At 43.6% G+C, this 15,125-nt stretch overlaps 1 protein-coding gene across 1 annotated transcript in view; it reads left to right on the forward strand.

The window, feature by feature from the left end:
- The window catches only part of LOC109920614 (inositol-trisphosphate 3-kinase C-like), a 20,551-nt gene extending 12,009 nt beyond the window's left edge, over positions 1-8,542 (forward strand). The window contains exons 4-7 of the mRNA XM_048618290.1: positions 1,406-1,610; positions 2,561-2,662; positions 3,904-3,975; positions 5,411-8,542. Of these exons, the coding sequence (XP_048474247.1) occupies positions 1,406-1,610; positions 2,561-2,662; positions 3,904-3,975; positions 5,411-5,614 (583 nt within the window). The 3' untranslated portion in view covers positions 5,615-8,542. The remainder of the gene's footprint in view (positions 1-1,405; positions 1,611-2,560; positions 2,663-3,903; positions 3,976-5,410) is intronic.
- Positions 8,543-15,125: the final 6,583 nt, after the last annotated feature.

Raw genomic sequence — 15,125 nt, forward strand, 5'->3', positions numbered from 1 at the left:
GTCCTCCCTGGACTGACCTATCCCCTCCCTAACTCCCCACCTACACTGACCTTTACTGGCTCCATCCCCGTCTCTTCGACCTGTTTGTTCCTCTCCTCTATCCACCTTCTATCCGCCTCCCACTCTCTCCCTATTTATTTCAGAACCCCCTTCCCCTCCCCCTTTTCTGATGAAGGGTCTAGGCCCGAAACATCAGCCTTTCTGCTCCTATGATGCTGCTTGGCCTGCTGTGTTCATCCAGCCCTGCACCTTGTTGTCTCGGATTCTCCAGCATCTGCAGTTCCTACTATCTCTGAGTCAATACCTGTTGTCCAAGCTCCACTGTGAAATCTGTGCCATGTTTTTCACTCAACCGCCAAACAGTTAGCTGCTCTGGCCCTGCTCTGTCCTCTACTCTCTGTGCCTGACTGTTCCTCTCGGAATTTGTTCTGACAACCTTCTGGACCTTGCTGTTGATCATCACACCTCACACAGGCTGTTGCTGCAGGTCCGTCTCCTGTTCATACCTCAGTGGGCTTAGCAAATTTGGAATGCTTGTAACGGGATGTCATATCAACAATAACATGCATTTATCCAGTGCCTTTAACAAGATAGTACTAATGATGATATCCCAATAGGGAAGGGTTGGCAGGCAGTGTCTCTATTTCTTTCTTTGAGAAAGGAGACTTGAGTGGTGACATGTTACAGATATTTAAAAATCATGAAAGCTTTTGATCGAGTAGATACATGAGAAACATTTCCGTTGTTGAGAATACTGCATCTTGAGGCTGTCAATATAAATTACTCCAGAGAAATCCAATCAGGAATTTAGAAGAAACTCCTTTACCCAGAGAATGGTGTGTGTGTGGAACTCCCTGCCAAAAAGAGTGGTTGTAGGGAATGGTATAGATGCACTTAAGAGGAAGCTGGACAAGCAGAGGCGGGAGAAAGGAATAGAGGGTTATGATGGATTGAAGTGAAGAAACGTGAAAGACTCCAGTGAAGCAGAATACTGGTGTGTACTGGTTGGGCTGAATTTGTGTTTCTGTTTCTGTTGTGTATGTTGTGTAATGTAACGAGTCAAAATTTGACACTGAGCCACATGAAATATTTGGGCAGGCATCCAAAAGCTGCACAAAGGAATAGTTTTTAAGTGGTACCTTTAACGGGAAGAGAGATGGAAAGATTTGGGAAAGGAATTCTATCAACTAAAAGTGCGTCTGTCAGTGGTGGAGTGAAAATTGAGGAATGGCAAGAGACGAGGATTAGAAAAGCATGGGTTGGAATAGGGTATTACTGGAGGAAGCAGAGATCTGAACTGGTGAATGTGTACAGTAACCATCTTTACAAATTGTAGCGACGGTTTTAGTTTTAGTTTAGTCCCCTCACATTTTTCTAACTCTGGAACTCAACTTTCATTTTGAAGGACATACCTTGAGGAAGAGTTGACCAAAGCTCGTGAGAAGCCCAAACTGCGGAAAGACATGTACGAGAAGATGATTGCAGTGGATCCAAATGCCCCCACGCAGGAGGAGCATGAGCAGAAAGCTGTTCTGAAGCCACGTTACATGCAGTGGCGGGAGACACTCAGCTCGACTGCAACACTTGGGTTCAGGATAGAAGGAATCAGGGTAGGTGTGGGCTGCATGGGCCAGTCAAGAATCAATATTGTTAGAGAAAGCTAGGAAAAGGAGTAGACCACTTACCTTCTGGAGCCATTTCTGCCATGGCTGATCCATGATCAAACCTGCCTCTGCCTTAATTCTCATAATGCCTTTGGTTCCAAAATCCCATTCATCTCAGTTTTAAAATTATAATTGACTTGGAATTGGCAAATTGCAGAAGATGACTGTTTCCCTTTTGTGTATAGAATTAATCCCTAATTTCACTCCAGAAATGTCTATCCCTAATCTTTTGACAATGTCCCTTGGTGTAAGATTCCTTAACCACCATAGTTAAGTTTCTGTCTCTATACTGTTTCCTTTAATATCTTGAACATTTAGATCCAGTCACTGCTTAACCTGTTTTAATTTCAGGGTCTGAACCAGGAATCTCAGTCCATTCTGTCTGAGCCAGCTCTCAGAAGGAGCAATTGACTTGATGCTATTGTACTGTTTTCCCTATAACCCTGCAATTAACTATTTTAGTCCACTTTTGAATGCCTCAGTTTAATATGGCTCCATAGTCTGGCAGTCCACTCTTGACATTAAACATTCATTACATGTAAAAGCTTTTCCTTATATCACTTTACTAATCACTTGGGTAATTACCCTTGTGTGCGTGCGTGCGTGTGTGTGTTTGGATGTGATGACCCCTTGTTACTTAACCCTGGTCAACCAAGCATAATTGTGGAGAGTCTATGCTGCACCACCTCTGAAGCTAATACACTGTTCCTAAGGTGGGACAGTGAGGTCAGGGTATAAAAGTGTTCCAAACCCGCCAGATGGTTTCAGGGAAGTCTAATGGGCAAGAAGAGACAGCGGGGTTGGGGAAATAGTGCCTCTAGTATTCACTTCACTTCGATCTGTACATCTGTCTTCACTCCGATTTAAAGATTTTTGTTTCTCTTTCATATACTCAGAAGGCTGATGGCTCCTGCAGCACAAGCTTCAAGAAAACCAGACTCAAAGAGGAGGTCATGGAAGCGCTGGAAGATTTTGTAGACAGCAATCGAAACATCTTGGTAACTATCTATCCTCCACTGCCACATTCCTTCAGATACCGGTTTCTGTCAAAAGGTGGCAGGCAAATGCAACAAGCATTTAAGAAGGCAAATAGAATGTTTGCCTTTATTGCAAGGAGATGTTGTATAAAAGTAGGGTAGGTCTTGCTACAAGTGTAGAATGCCCTGGTGAGGCTAGAATACTGCAACCAGCTTTAGCTTCCTTGAGGAGGGGTATACTTGCATTGGAAGCGGTTCAGGGAATATTCAGTCGGTTGATTCCTGGACTGAAAGGGTTGCCTTACAAAGAATGGCAGTGCAGGTTGGGGCTATACTTAATGGCACTTAGAAAGGCAAGAGGTGTCTTTTTTTCTTTACTGTCTAGGATGTAGGAATTGCTGACATTTATTGCCCATTCCCAGTTGCCCTTGATCTGAGTGGTGAATGAAGCCATTTCAGGAGGCATATAAGAGCCAACCACATTATTGTGGGTCTGGAGTTACATGACTGGGTTAAAAACAGCAGATTTCCTTCCCTAATGGACACACATGATCCAAATAGGATTTTACAGCGACTTATGAGGTTAAGAACATGTTCACCATTAGACACGTATTTAATTCCAGAATTATTTTATTGAATTCAAATTTCATCATCTACCACGGTGGGATTCAAACCAGTTTCCCCAGAACATCAGCTTGTGGGTCTGCATTACCAGACCAGTGATATTACTACTGTGCCACCACCTCCCCTCTTATCTTACTGAAACGAATGGTGCTGAGGGGGCTTGGTAGGGTGGATGCTGGGACGATGTTCCCTCTTGTGGGGAACCTAGAGCTGGGGAGCTGGGAGCCTCCCATTTACGATGGAGAATTTTTTTTCTGCGGGTCATCAGTCTTTGGAATTCTCTTCAGAGTGGAGGCTGGGTCACTGAATATATTCAAGGTGGAGTTCTTTTTGATGTATTGATGAGTCAAGATTATGGGGACACCAGAAGAGAGACATGGAGGCCACATCAGATCAACCATGAATGTCAGAGTAAACTAAAGGAGACAAGTGGTCTTTTCCTCCATTGTGTCAGAGTTCACAGATTGCTCCCTTATTTCTTTGTCTGGGATTGGACAGACCTCCTCTATTTCATCCACCACCTCCACTACATGGAGACTTCCAAATTCCCCTCCGACCACATCCATGTTTTGGTGTCATCCCCCACCTCCCCTTGTTCACGTAAATAATGCTAACATTTGTGTATTGTTCTGTTGCAGAGAAACTATTTGACGCGGTTGAAAGAATTGAGGACAGCGCTGGAGGGCTCCGAGTTCTTCAACACACACGAGGTAGTGCATGTTCCCTGTCTACCCACTCAGTGTACAGATCACTGTGAACTAACAGCCCTGTTTGCTACATCAACCATGTATGCATTAAAATCGTAGCAGCTGAAAATGTACAGCAATCCCAGAAGCAGCTGGCAAGGAAAAATAAATCTGAAGGCTTGTGATACTTTCAGAATCAAAGAAAGATCTGTGTAGATGGAGCTGTTGCCATTGATTTTGTTCCTCTTTATATAATAAGGCTATCCAGGATCTGCTTAGTGATCCTGCTTTGGTTTACTGTTTGTTCCAACCTGCAACTCATAATCTTTGAGTTGGGGTCAGGATTAAGTTGCTGTTTGTATTTCCATTTCATGTTGTTACTCTGCCACTTTGCTTCTGCCAGTGTTTGAGACTTGCCAAATATTGATATTTGGGTGGCACTACGGTTAACAATGGTGCCTCACAGTGCCAGGGACCCAAGTTCAATTCCAGCCTTGGATGACTATCTGTGTGGCGTTTGCATGTTGTCCCATGTCTTGTGGGTTTCTGCCGGGTGCTCTGGTTTCTTCCCACAGTCCAAAAATGTGCAGGTTGGGAGGATTGGCCGTGTTAAATGTGGGTTACGGGGATGGGGTTGGTCGTCTGGGTGCGATGCTCTTCGGAGGGTCAGTGCAGACTTGATGGGCTGAATGGCCTCCATCTTTATTGTAGGGATTCTATGTTTTTATAATTATTGCCCCATACTTCTTGGTGGCTGTGGTATGGGTGGTTCTCCAACACTTGCTTAAGATTAAACTGTTCAGTCTCCACACTCTCTTGATTTCTCAACAGTTTGATTTGGAAGCGCTTCAATACGTTAATAAGTTCCACACTTATTTGATTCCTGGATGATTAAAAGAATTTATGTCTTTGGGTTGGTTAACCATGGAGTGCTTCAGAGTCAACTACTTGCTTCCTTCTCTGGGTTCACTTGAGCTGATGGCATCCTTTTGTCTCTTTCACCTTTCATCCCTTAATACCACACTGTGGTTTAGATTGCAACAGTGCGAGATGACATGTAGTTCACTGCTATCTCAAGCAATTTGAGATGGCAATAAATTTGGACTAATTAATAGCTATGTGCTGAGAATGCATAAAAAGCAAATGTCATAAATTATCTTCTGCCCTTTCAGACTGAGATAAGAGATTTCTTCAGCAGTTTGTGTATCCTTGGAATGTTCTGTCAATGAGTGTGTTCAAGACTGAGATCAAAAGATTTCTGGGCACAATGGGAATGAAAGGAAATGGTGCAAGTCTGAGAAAGTCAGGTTGAGGTCAACTATAAGCCATGATTTTATTGAACAGAAATACAGCTCGGCTGAATGGCCTCTTCTTTGTAGTTTTTTTCCGTTGCAGTAACTTCTGACTCCTGACCAGTGAAATATGTCTATTATGTCTCTCTTTGTTTTGTTCTTTCCAGGTGGTCGGAAGTTCTCTCCTCTTCGTCCATGACAAGTCAGAGCTGGCAAAGGTTTGGATGATTGACTTTGGGAAGACGGTGCTGTTACCTGACCATGGGACACTGAACCACAGGGTGCCCTGGGTCGAGGGCAATCGGGAGGATGGCTACTTGTGGGGGATGGACAACCTCATCAACATTATCAGCCAAATGGTAGAGGGGTGACTCATTCTGGCAGCCTGCGGGCCTTCCATTCTCAGCTGGCCAAGTCTGCCGCTTTCAGGATGACATACAGCCCCCTATGTGGGGAGTGAAGTGGGTTGGACTCTTCTCTGGAAACTTCTTTCCTTCCTTCACCACCTCCAACAAGTTCTGAAGCATGTCATGGTAACAGAGGAGGGATGCAACACTCAGTTGGGATGTTAGTCTGGGGTGGGGGTGGGGGGAGATTTGGTGGTGTGGGATATAAAATGGCTGAACAAAGCTAAGCCGAGGCCACATATGATTTCCGGGATTCATGTGCTGTGTCTACGATGTGACGTTGACCTTTCTGAATACTCTGCCTGACGTCTGACCTCACTGGTGAAAGTAGAAAGAGGGAGTTTGAACTTTGAACCGTGGACATTGCTCCCTGTGGGTCAGTGCAGAGCAGACACTGCAAATGGTTCAGTCAGTGAACACTTTTTTAAGATGGAACTTGAGCAGAGACACTGGAGAGGGTAGAGGTATATTTACTGGATCTGTTCGAAAATGTTTATAAAGCTGAGGAACTGAACTGTCAAACCCACTAGCCTTCCACTGGCACTGAGACCTGTGACTTTTGTACAGACTAGAAATACGTTTCCATTGTTCCTTGATTTATCATTTTTAGGACTTGTGCTGTCACCCAAGAGAAATTCCTGTTGGGACACCCTGCACCCCCACCCTACTGCACTGTGCATTGACGATAAACTTGGGAGAGCCCCCGCCCCGTGCAGTGTGGTGGTGAACGGGTGGTCAGGGAAGATGATGTTGGGCAAGGGAAAGAGAAGTCAGGTGGATTCAGGTGATGGTGAAAATGCTCATTGATCATGTAAACACAGAAACCTTGTGAAAGAAAAATTGTGAAAAAAAATCTCTAAGTCTGATCTTGATTTGAAGTGGGGGAAGAGCTTGTTTAGCTGAGTAGGAAGTAAATAGTTTGAATTACAGAATTCTTCAGGCTATTTACCCATTCATAACACCCTAGTCTTTCAGTTTCCCTCTGTTCCTGGGGCTAGTTTTGCTACAATATTTTTCATTCCTCATTGGTTTTATTTTGGAGTTTGATTTGGGCTGATACTCTGCTGAAAGTTGGACAGTAATTCAATCCATTTGTCCTGGGAGTAAACTGGAAAAGTTTTTTTTTATAAACTCGCAAAGATCATTTGTACCTTTATCCATTTAAGGCTGTATTCTGCACCTGTGTCCAGTACTCTTGAAGTGGGACCAGTTCTCTCCATGTGGATTAGTATGCAAGAAATGCCTGCCTAACTGTAGATACAGTAGAGGGGCTAGGCCATGCTGAGCAGCAGACAAACATGGAGTTCTAATGCAACCCAAGTCTGAACCAGCAGATTTAGAGTTACACTGCACAAAATGTCAAGCCTATATCTCTCTTGGTATAGTCCCAGTGGCGGCACTGATTTATTAGAACAAAATCAAGTTGAGTTGTTGTAAATATTTCTGACCCTTCACTTTCTTCTTTACAGGAGTCTTTGCCTTATGTATAAGAATTTGTTGTACTATACAGGACTGTGTACACTGAATCTTAACTGCAGTGTGTCTTAACTAATTTTTTTCTCTGTTGTTTACTTTTTTTTACATTTCTGAGCGAGGGTTTTATCTCTGCTATTAGGCTAAATCTTGTGATGAGGCTGCAGAATGGGACCTTAATCAGCAGAGAAGCGGTGTTGGGGTGAACCACTTTTATTTCAAAATCCAAAGTTTTTTTTAAAAATTGTTTTAATGGGATGTGAGCAGGTCTGGCAAGGCCAGTGTTCTTCATCCATAATTGCCCTTGAGAAGATGGTGATGAATTCTTGTATGACCATCTTATCCGTTTATTGTTTCATAAAAACTCCTGTCAAGTACGTCCTCTGGGCAAGTGTGTAATGGGGCAGTGTTGGGGAGTGGTTTGCACAAAAGCAGGTCTGCTTTCATCTATTGGTTATATTTGTGATTCTGACAGTGGTCAGAGTAGAGCTCTCCCTGTTTTCTCTCTTACCACAGGCAGCAGGAAGGAACTTTGTTTAACATTGATCATTAATAAAACAAAAGACTTTTGTAGTAAATATTTAGAAACCTTGTTTTCAGGGAGGCAGAAAAGCCTGGCATTTAAACTGACCCTTAAAGGGTTAATTTAGTCTGTTACACTTTGTGTTAGTTTTCCTTCAGGTTCCCACCGTCTTGTCCAGGGGATATTTAGATTGAAAAGTTTGCTTGATTCTGCCAGCACATGAGTTGCGGTTTTGCAGTTGCCAGACCTCTTAGTGCTGTTCAGAGAGAGAGGGAGAGAGCCTTTGTGCAGCATCTAGCTGACAGTGTGCTGCATTTAAGTGGACCAGAACTGGTAAAGGATGTTCACCTTGGTTATAGGCACTGTCAAAACAGCACGGCCCAATGGTCTGACCTGAGCACTCAGCCTTTGCTGTTTATTAAATGCTGCAGGGAGAGCTCGTTCTGCCTTCAGTGAAATTTCCACCAGTTGACCAGTAGATTTTGACAGTGCCAGACTTTGAGTGTCATCCCACTGATTGGGAAACCAATTAACTGAACTGATCTTAATACCCAGGCCAGCCATCTGTGCCTGACTGTCCTGCTCTCCCAAATTTAACCATAACTCCCCGCAAATAGAGAGCCCTACCTTTTGTACGTTAGGTTGAAGTCTTATCTACCAGCTCCCAATACATTCAAGCACACGTTGTTTACAAAGCTATCCACGAAAAGTGTTAAGCCCCCTATCCTTATATTGTTGTGTATATGAACAATTGCTGGAAAATACTGGAATCTGCATGTTTTTTTTAATTTATATTGCATTAAAATTGTACTGCTGGGTGAATTTGCATATAATGTTAACTAACCGATTCTTTGTCATAATAAAGTTGCCTCTCATTGAGGATTTTTACATATTTATACATCTGTGGACCTTGTTCTCATTTTTCAAAATGCTTTAACTGCCAGCATCTCAATCACTCACTCTGGATCAATTTGCCTGCTATCTTGGGTACAAACCCAGTCCAGACAACCCCAATGATTTCAGCCTGGAGCTCTTGATCTGAATTTGCCCAAACATGCAGTGTATTATTCAAAAAACACGCAAAACTGTGGAAGCTGAAAATTGGAAACACAAACAGAAATTGCTGGAAAAATTCAGCAGTTCTGGCAGCATCTGTGGAGAGAAAGCAGAGTTAACGTTACGTTTTGCTTGACTTGCTCGCTGAGCTGGCTTATTTTCATTCTGACGTTTCATCACCATGCTAGGTAACATCATCAGTGAGCAAAGACGACATGACGAACTTTCCCTAATATGAGTACACTCTGACAATGAAGGCTATCAGTTTAACCATAGTAGCCCAAGCCAAACATTGACACGCATGGGAATTCCTAGAGGCATGGTTCTCGACTCATAATGCAATCAACAAACGTATAGACTTGGACCCCATATACAAACCCATAAAGAACAGAACTGGAAATAACACCTCTCACCATAACAGACCAGACAGTATAAATTTTAAGTGGAGTAGAACATCACTTCATTGGAGGCTTCACTGACAATGCTACCTAGCACGGTGACGAAACGTCTGAACGAAAACAAGCCAGCTCGGTGAGCAAATCAACGTCCTCACCCACAACCCGAGCTACAAATCTTAGCAAAAACATTAAACAAGTGGGAGTATTTTAGTATACTCTGACCTGTGCCTTGTATGTGGTGGACAAACTTTGGGGAGAGAGGAGGCAAGTTACTTGCTGCAGAGTTCTCAGTTTCTGAATACTGTTGTATTCAGAGTATTTATGTGTGTGATTCTTGGTCAATGGTAAACCCCAGGATGTTGAGAGTGGTGATCTAGCAATGGTAATGCTTTTTTAAATATCAAGGGACTTTTTTTTTTGGGCTTGGCACTCACTCTTATCTTAGAAGATTTGTAGCTCGGGTTGTGGATGAGGTTGTAGACATGCTTGTCGAGCCGGTGGGTTTGGCTGCAAATGTTTCATCACCCTGCTAGGTATCATCGCCAATGCACTTCCGGTGAAGCGTCAATGTTCTGTCCTACTTGTTATTTATATGCCTCTGTTTCCTGGGGTGGTTGGTATTACTTTATGGTTCTGTTTCTCAGTGGCTTGTACACAAGGTCTAATTCAGTATGTTTGTTGAATTCAAATTTGAGTCCCTCGTTGTCGACGTGTAGTGATACAAGTGAGAATTGGTCGTGTCTGTTGGTGGCTAGTTGGTGTTCGTTTATCCATATTGTCAGGTTTCTTCCGGTTTGGCCTATTATCACAGTCCTTGCATGGTATTTTGTATATTACACCGGTTTTGCTGTTTTGAGTATGGAATCCTTTACATTTGTAAGTAGCTGTCGTAGGGTGGTTGTCAGTTTGTGGGCTACCCTGATACCTAGGGGTCTGAGTAGTCTTGTGGTCATCTCTGAAATGTCCTTGATGTACGGTGGGGTGATTAGTGAGTCTGGTCATGTGGTGGCTTGTTGGTGTCTGTCTTGGAGGTAACAGCTTTACAGGTATCCATTCCTTTTGAAGACTCTGTGTAGGTGCTCCCATTCTGCTTCGCATAGTTCCAGATTGCTGCAATGTGTTGTGGCTCATTTAAATAGTGTCCTGATGCAGCTCTGTTTGTGGGTGTTGTGGTGGTTGCTAGTGTAATTGAGTATCTGGTCTGTGTATGTGTGGTCTTTCTACATATGCGAGTCTGGAGTTCCCAACGGGAACATGTGGACTGTAAGAAACACTACATAGGAAGAAACCTGACAGTACGGATACATGAACACCAACTAGCCACCAACAGACATGACCAATTCTCACTTGTCTCACTACACATGGACAACAAGGGACTCGAATTCTACTGGGACAACACATCGATAATAGCACAAGCCAAGCAGACATGCCAGGGAATTCCGTGAGGCATGGTATTCCAACTGGAACTCCATCAACAAACACATTGAATGTGGCATACAAACCACTGAGAAACCGAACCAGAAGTGGTACCAACCACCCCAGCAAACCGAGGCATATAAATAACAAGCCGGACAGAGCACTATTGCATCACTGGAAGCGCACTGACTCACTGTTATCTGAATTGGTGAACATGAAGATCTTTTATCATATTTGGACTAAAGTTATAATGAGGTCAGCAGCTGATTGAGCTTGGGGAGCCCAAACTGACTGTCAGGCAGCAGGTCATTCTTTTGCAAATGTGGCTTGATAATATTGTTGACAACCCCTTCCATCACTTTGAGTTGTGAAAAGCTTATGGTCAGTAATTGACCGGGTTGGACTTGTCCTGCGTTTTGTGGACTGGAAATACATTAGCAAAATTGTTGGGTAGGTATCAATGTTGTAGCTACTGGAACGGCTTGGCTAGGGATCTTGCTAGTTCTGTAGCAAAGTCTCCAGTACTATTGACAGAATGTTGTTAAGGCCCAAAGTCTTTGCTGAATCCAGGACCTTTAGCCATTACTTGATAACGTGGAATGAATCAAATTGGCTGAAAATGTTTTTAAAATTCACTCACTGGAAGTAGGCATTGCTGACTGGGCTAGCATTCATTCCTACAAACCAGTCAAGGGAATACGTGATGAATGGTAGGACCCTGGGAAGTATCGAAGATCAGAATGACTTTGGTGTGCATCTCCTCTGGTTCCTTAAGGTAACAGGATAAGGTGGTTAAGAAAGACTATGGGATACTTGCCTTTATTAACTGAGCCATAGAGTTTAACAGTGGGGAGGTTGTGTTGAAACTAAATAAAATGTGGTTAGACCTCAGCTAGAGTTTTGTGTGCAGTCTGGAACCCACATTATAGGAGGGATGTGATGGCATTTGAGAGGATTGTGGAATCATGGAATCCCTAGTATGGAAGCAAGCCATTCAGCTCCTTGAGTTCACACTGACCATCTGAAGATCATCCCACCCAGACTAATGTCCTTTAGGGAAGGAAACTGCCATCTTTACCTGGTCTGGTCTGGCCTACATGTGACTTCAGACTAACAGCAATGTGGTTGACCCTTAAGTACCCTCTGGGCAATTAGGGATGGGCAATAAATGCTGGCCACCCTCATCCTGTGAATGAATAACAAAAAAATACAAGAGCTTCTTCCAAGTTAGTTTCTTCTGAAGAAAGGTCTCCCATGCATTAACGTCTGTGTTGCACTTCTTGAGTGAAACCTTTAGGGAAGTTTTTGAAATGTTTTCTTTATCCTCCTCACTCGAATGCCTTCCTTAAGTTTGAAGAAGATGATTTGTTTTGGCAGTTGAAACTCAATCATCCTAAGCATGTGGCTGGTCCAGTGGAGTTGGTTCCAGATGATCATAACCTCTATGCTGATGCTGTTAGCTGCTTCAAGGACAGCGATGTTAGTATACCTGTCTTGCCAGCGGATGCAGAGAATCCGCCTCAAACAGCATTCATGGTTTTTCTCCGGGGTCTTGAGGTAGCTTAAGCTTCTACACATTATTATTGTACAGTAAATGCAGCAAAGAACCCTGCATCAATCCCTGTGGAACCCCAATGGACACAAGCATCCACTCACAAAAACACCCTTTGACCATCACCCTTTGCTTTCTGCCATTTGTTATTTCTGCCATTCCTCTTCCTGTTATTGGTTGAATTATATACCACAATTCATGACTGGATGTGGCAGGAGTGCAGAGCTTACATCTGATCTAATGGTAGTGGCATCATGCAGCCCTGACTATTACATAATGCTTCTACTTTTTGGCATTCAAGTAGTCCTGTGATGTAGCTTTGCAAGGTTGACACTTTCTCAAGCACTCCCTTCACCATTGATTCACAGTAGCAGCAGTGTGTGCTATCTGCAAGATGCATAGCATTAATTTACCAAGGCTCCTTAAATAGCACCTTCCAAACCCACAACCTTTACTACCTAGAAGGATAAGGGCAGCAGATCAATGGGAACACTACCACTTGCAAGTTCCCCTCCAAGCCACACACCATTCAGACTTGGAAATGAATTGGCGTTCCTTCCCTGTCGCTGACAAAATCTTGAAACGCCGTTCCTAACAGCATTGTGACCTCATGGACAGCTGCAGTTCAAGAAGGCAGCTCACTGTCACCTTCTCCAGAGCAATTAGAAATGAACAATAACAGTTGGCCTCAATAGTGACACCTATAACCTAGAACAAATTAAAAAAAACTCAGATAGGGGCAATAGGAACAAGTAACATCAGCTATACTGGGCTCCCATGACCAGATCATTGCATTCGAGCTTCGTCGTCACCAGGACAGACTTATCAAAAGCAATGCAGAGGTACGTGCCCTCCTAAGAACCACAATGAATAGCATTCAATTCCTGGCAGAACAACCCAAGGCTGCAAGTCAAGTAGGCAGCATTCTAACATTTCGAGGCTGACAACTAAAGACAGATCTGGAAGATAAAGGAGAAATGATGGGAAGCGATAAGAGATGCAACAATCTGCTGTCTGTCCTGCAGTGCAAAGGATTTTTGAAGCCACCATGAGACCAAAAGCAAACGGATATATTCATCACAAAATTAGATGAGATTGAGAGTGCTAATTCTTTTAATTCACTTGTGGGACGTGGCTAGCATTTATTACCTATCCCTAGCTGCTTGTGAACTGAGTGGCTTGCTAAATAAAAACCGAAAGAACTGCGGATGCTGTAAATCAGGAACAAAAACAGAAGTTGCTGGAAAAGCTGAGCAGGTCTGGCAGCATCTGTGAAGGAAAATTAGAGTTAACGTTTCAGGTCCGGTGACCCTTCCTCAGAACTGTTCTTCCCTACTGTCCTGACTTGAAGCGGTTCTATGCCTGTTCTGTGGACAGAAATCAGAGTTAATGTTTCGGGTCAGAACAGTTCTGAGGAAGGGTCACTTGACCCGTCACGTTAACTCTGATTTTTCTGCACAGATGCTGCCAGACCTGCTAAGCTTTTCCAGAGAGTTCTGTTTTTGTTCCTGATTTACAGCACCCGCAGTTCTTTTTGTTTTTATCTGCTGTTGCAGGATTTGAAACCCAAGGCCCCCAGAACATTAGCTGAGTTTCTGGATTAATAGTCTAGCAATAATACCACTAGGCCATCGCCTCTCCTAAAGAATGACATAAAGATACTTCAGGATGATTTAGGCATGTTGAGTGAGTGGCAGATGCAGTATAATGAGTATGTGTGCGGTTACCCACTTCAGCAGGAAAGAAAAACAGAATGGCAGTCTTATATAAGACTGGGATGATAGATTGAGAAATGTAGTTGTACAAAGGGACCCAGCATTAGTCATTGAAAGTAAGCATGCAGGTGCAGCAAGCGATTAGGAAGGTGAAAGATATGTTGGCCTTCATTAGAATTAGAATTTGCTTTATTGTCACGTACTCAAGTACAGAAGTCAGAAATACAGTGAAAAGTTTACAATGTTGCCACACGTGGCACCATCTTAGTTACAAAGTACCTAGGTACAGATCTTAGATACAAAATAGAGAAATAAAGGAGAAAAGTTATATTATGAATAACTGTAAGGTAATGTAAGTTATGAAAATAGGAAATAAAGTTAAAAAGATAAACATTAGAGTCTTTCATTAATGGGCCTGCAGTAGATCAGCACAGGAAGTTTCCAAACGTGGTCTGACCCACCTCGCAAACCACTGACTACCCGCACTGGTCCCCAATCCAACAACTGTCCCTATTCCACTTCGGGCATGCTGGCTGTCCCCTCTCTACTTGGATCTCCAGTCCACTGGCCATCCCCACTCCGCTCCAGCCTGCTGCCTGTCCCCGCTCTACTCGGACCTTCAGCCTGCTGCCTGTCCCCACTCTGAGCCTCCAGCCCGCTGACCGTCCCCGATCCACTCCAGCCCGCTGCCCGTCCCCGATCTACTCCGGCCTCCAGCCTGCTGCCCGTCGCTGCTCCGCTTGAGCCTCCAGCCCCCTCTGCTCCATGCCTCTAACCCTGTGCGGTATCGCTGCTCCAAGGTAAGTTTTTCAAAAACACTAAAGAAAATTTAAAATGAAAGAGAGGAAGAACAAGAAAAAAGGAAAACGGATGGAATGGATGAGCTCCAGCCTGAGAAGCCTGGACACTGCCTACTCCGCTGCTGCCATCTTGAGAAATCTTCATAGAACATAGAACATAGAACATTACAGCGCAGTACAGGCCCTTCGGCCCTTGATGTTGCGCCAACCTGTGAAACCAATCTGAAGCCCATCTAACCTAAACTATTCCATCATCATCCATATGTTTATCCAATGACCATTTAAATGCCCTTAAAGTGGGCGAGTCTACTATTTTTGCAGGCAGGGCATTCCACGCCCTTACTACTCTCTGAGTAAAGAACCTATCTCTGACATCTATCCTATATCTATCACCCCTCAATATAAAGCAATGTCCCCTTGTGCTAGCCATCACCATCCGAGGAAAAAGGCTCCTACTGTCCACCCTATCTAATCCTCTGATCATCTTGTATGTCCCTATCAAGTCACCTCTTAACCTTCTTCTCTCTAACGAAAACAGCCTC

Source organism: Rhincodon typus, chromosome 39 (genome assembly GCF_021869965.1).
Source record: "Rhincodon typus isolate 14 chromosome 39, sRhiTyp1.1, whole genome shotgun sequence".
In the NCBI taxonomy this organism is placed as follows: domain Eukaryota; kingdom Metazoa; phylum Chordata; class Chondrichthyes; order Orectolobiformes; family Rhincodontidae; genus Rhincodon; species Rhincodon typus.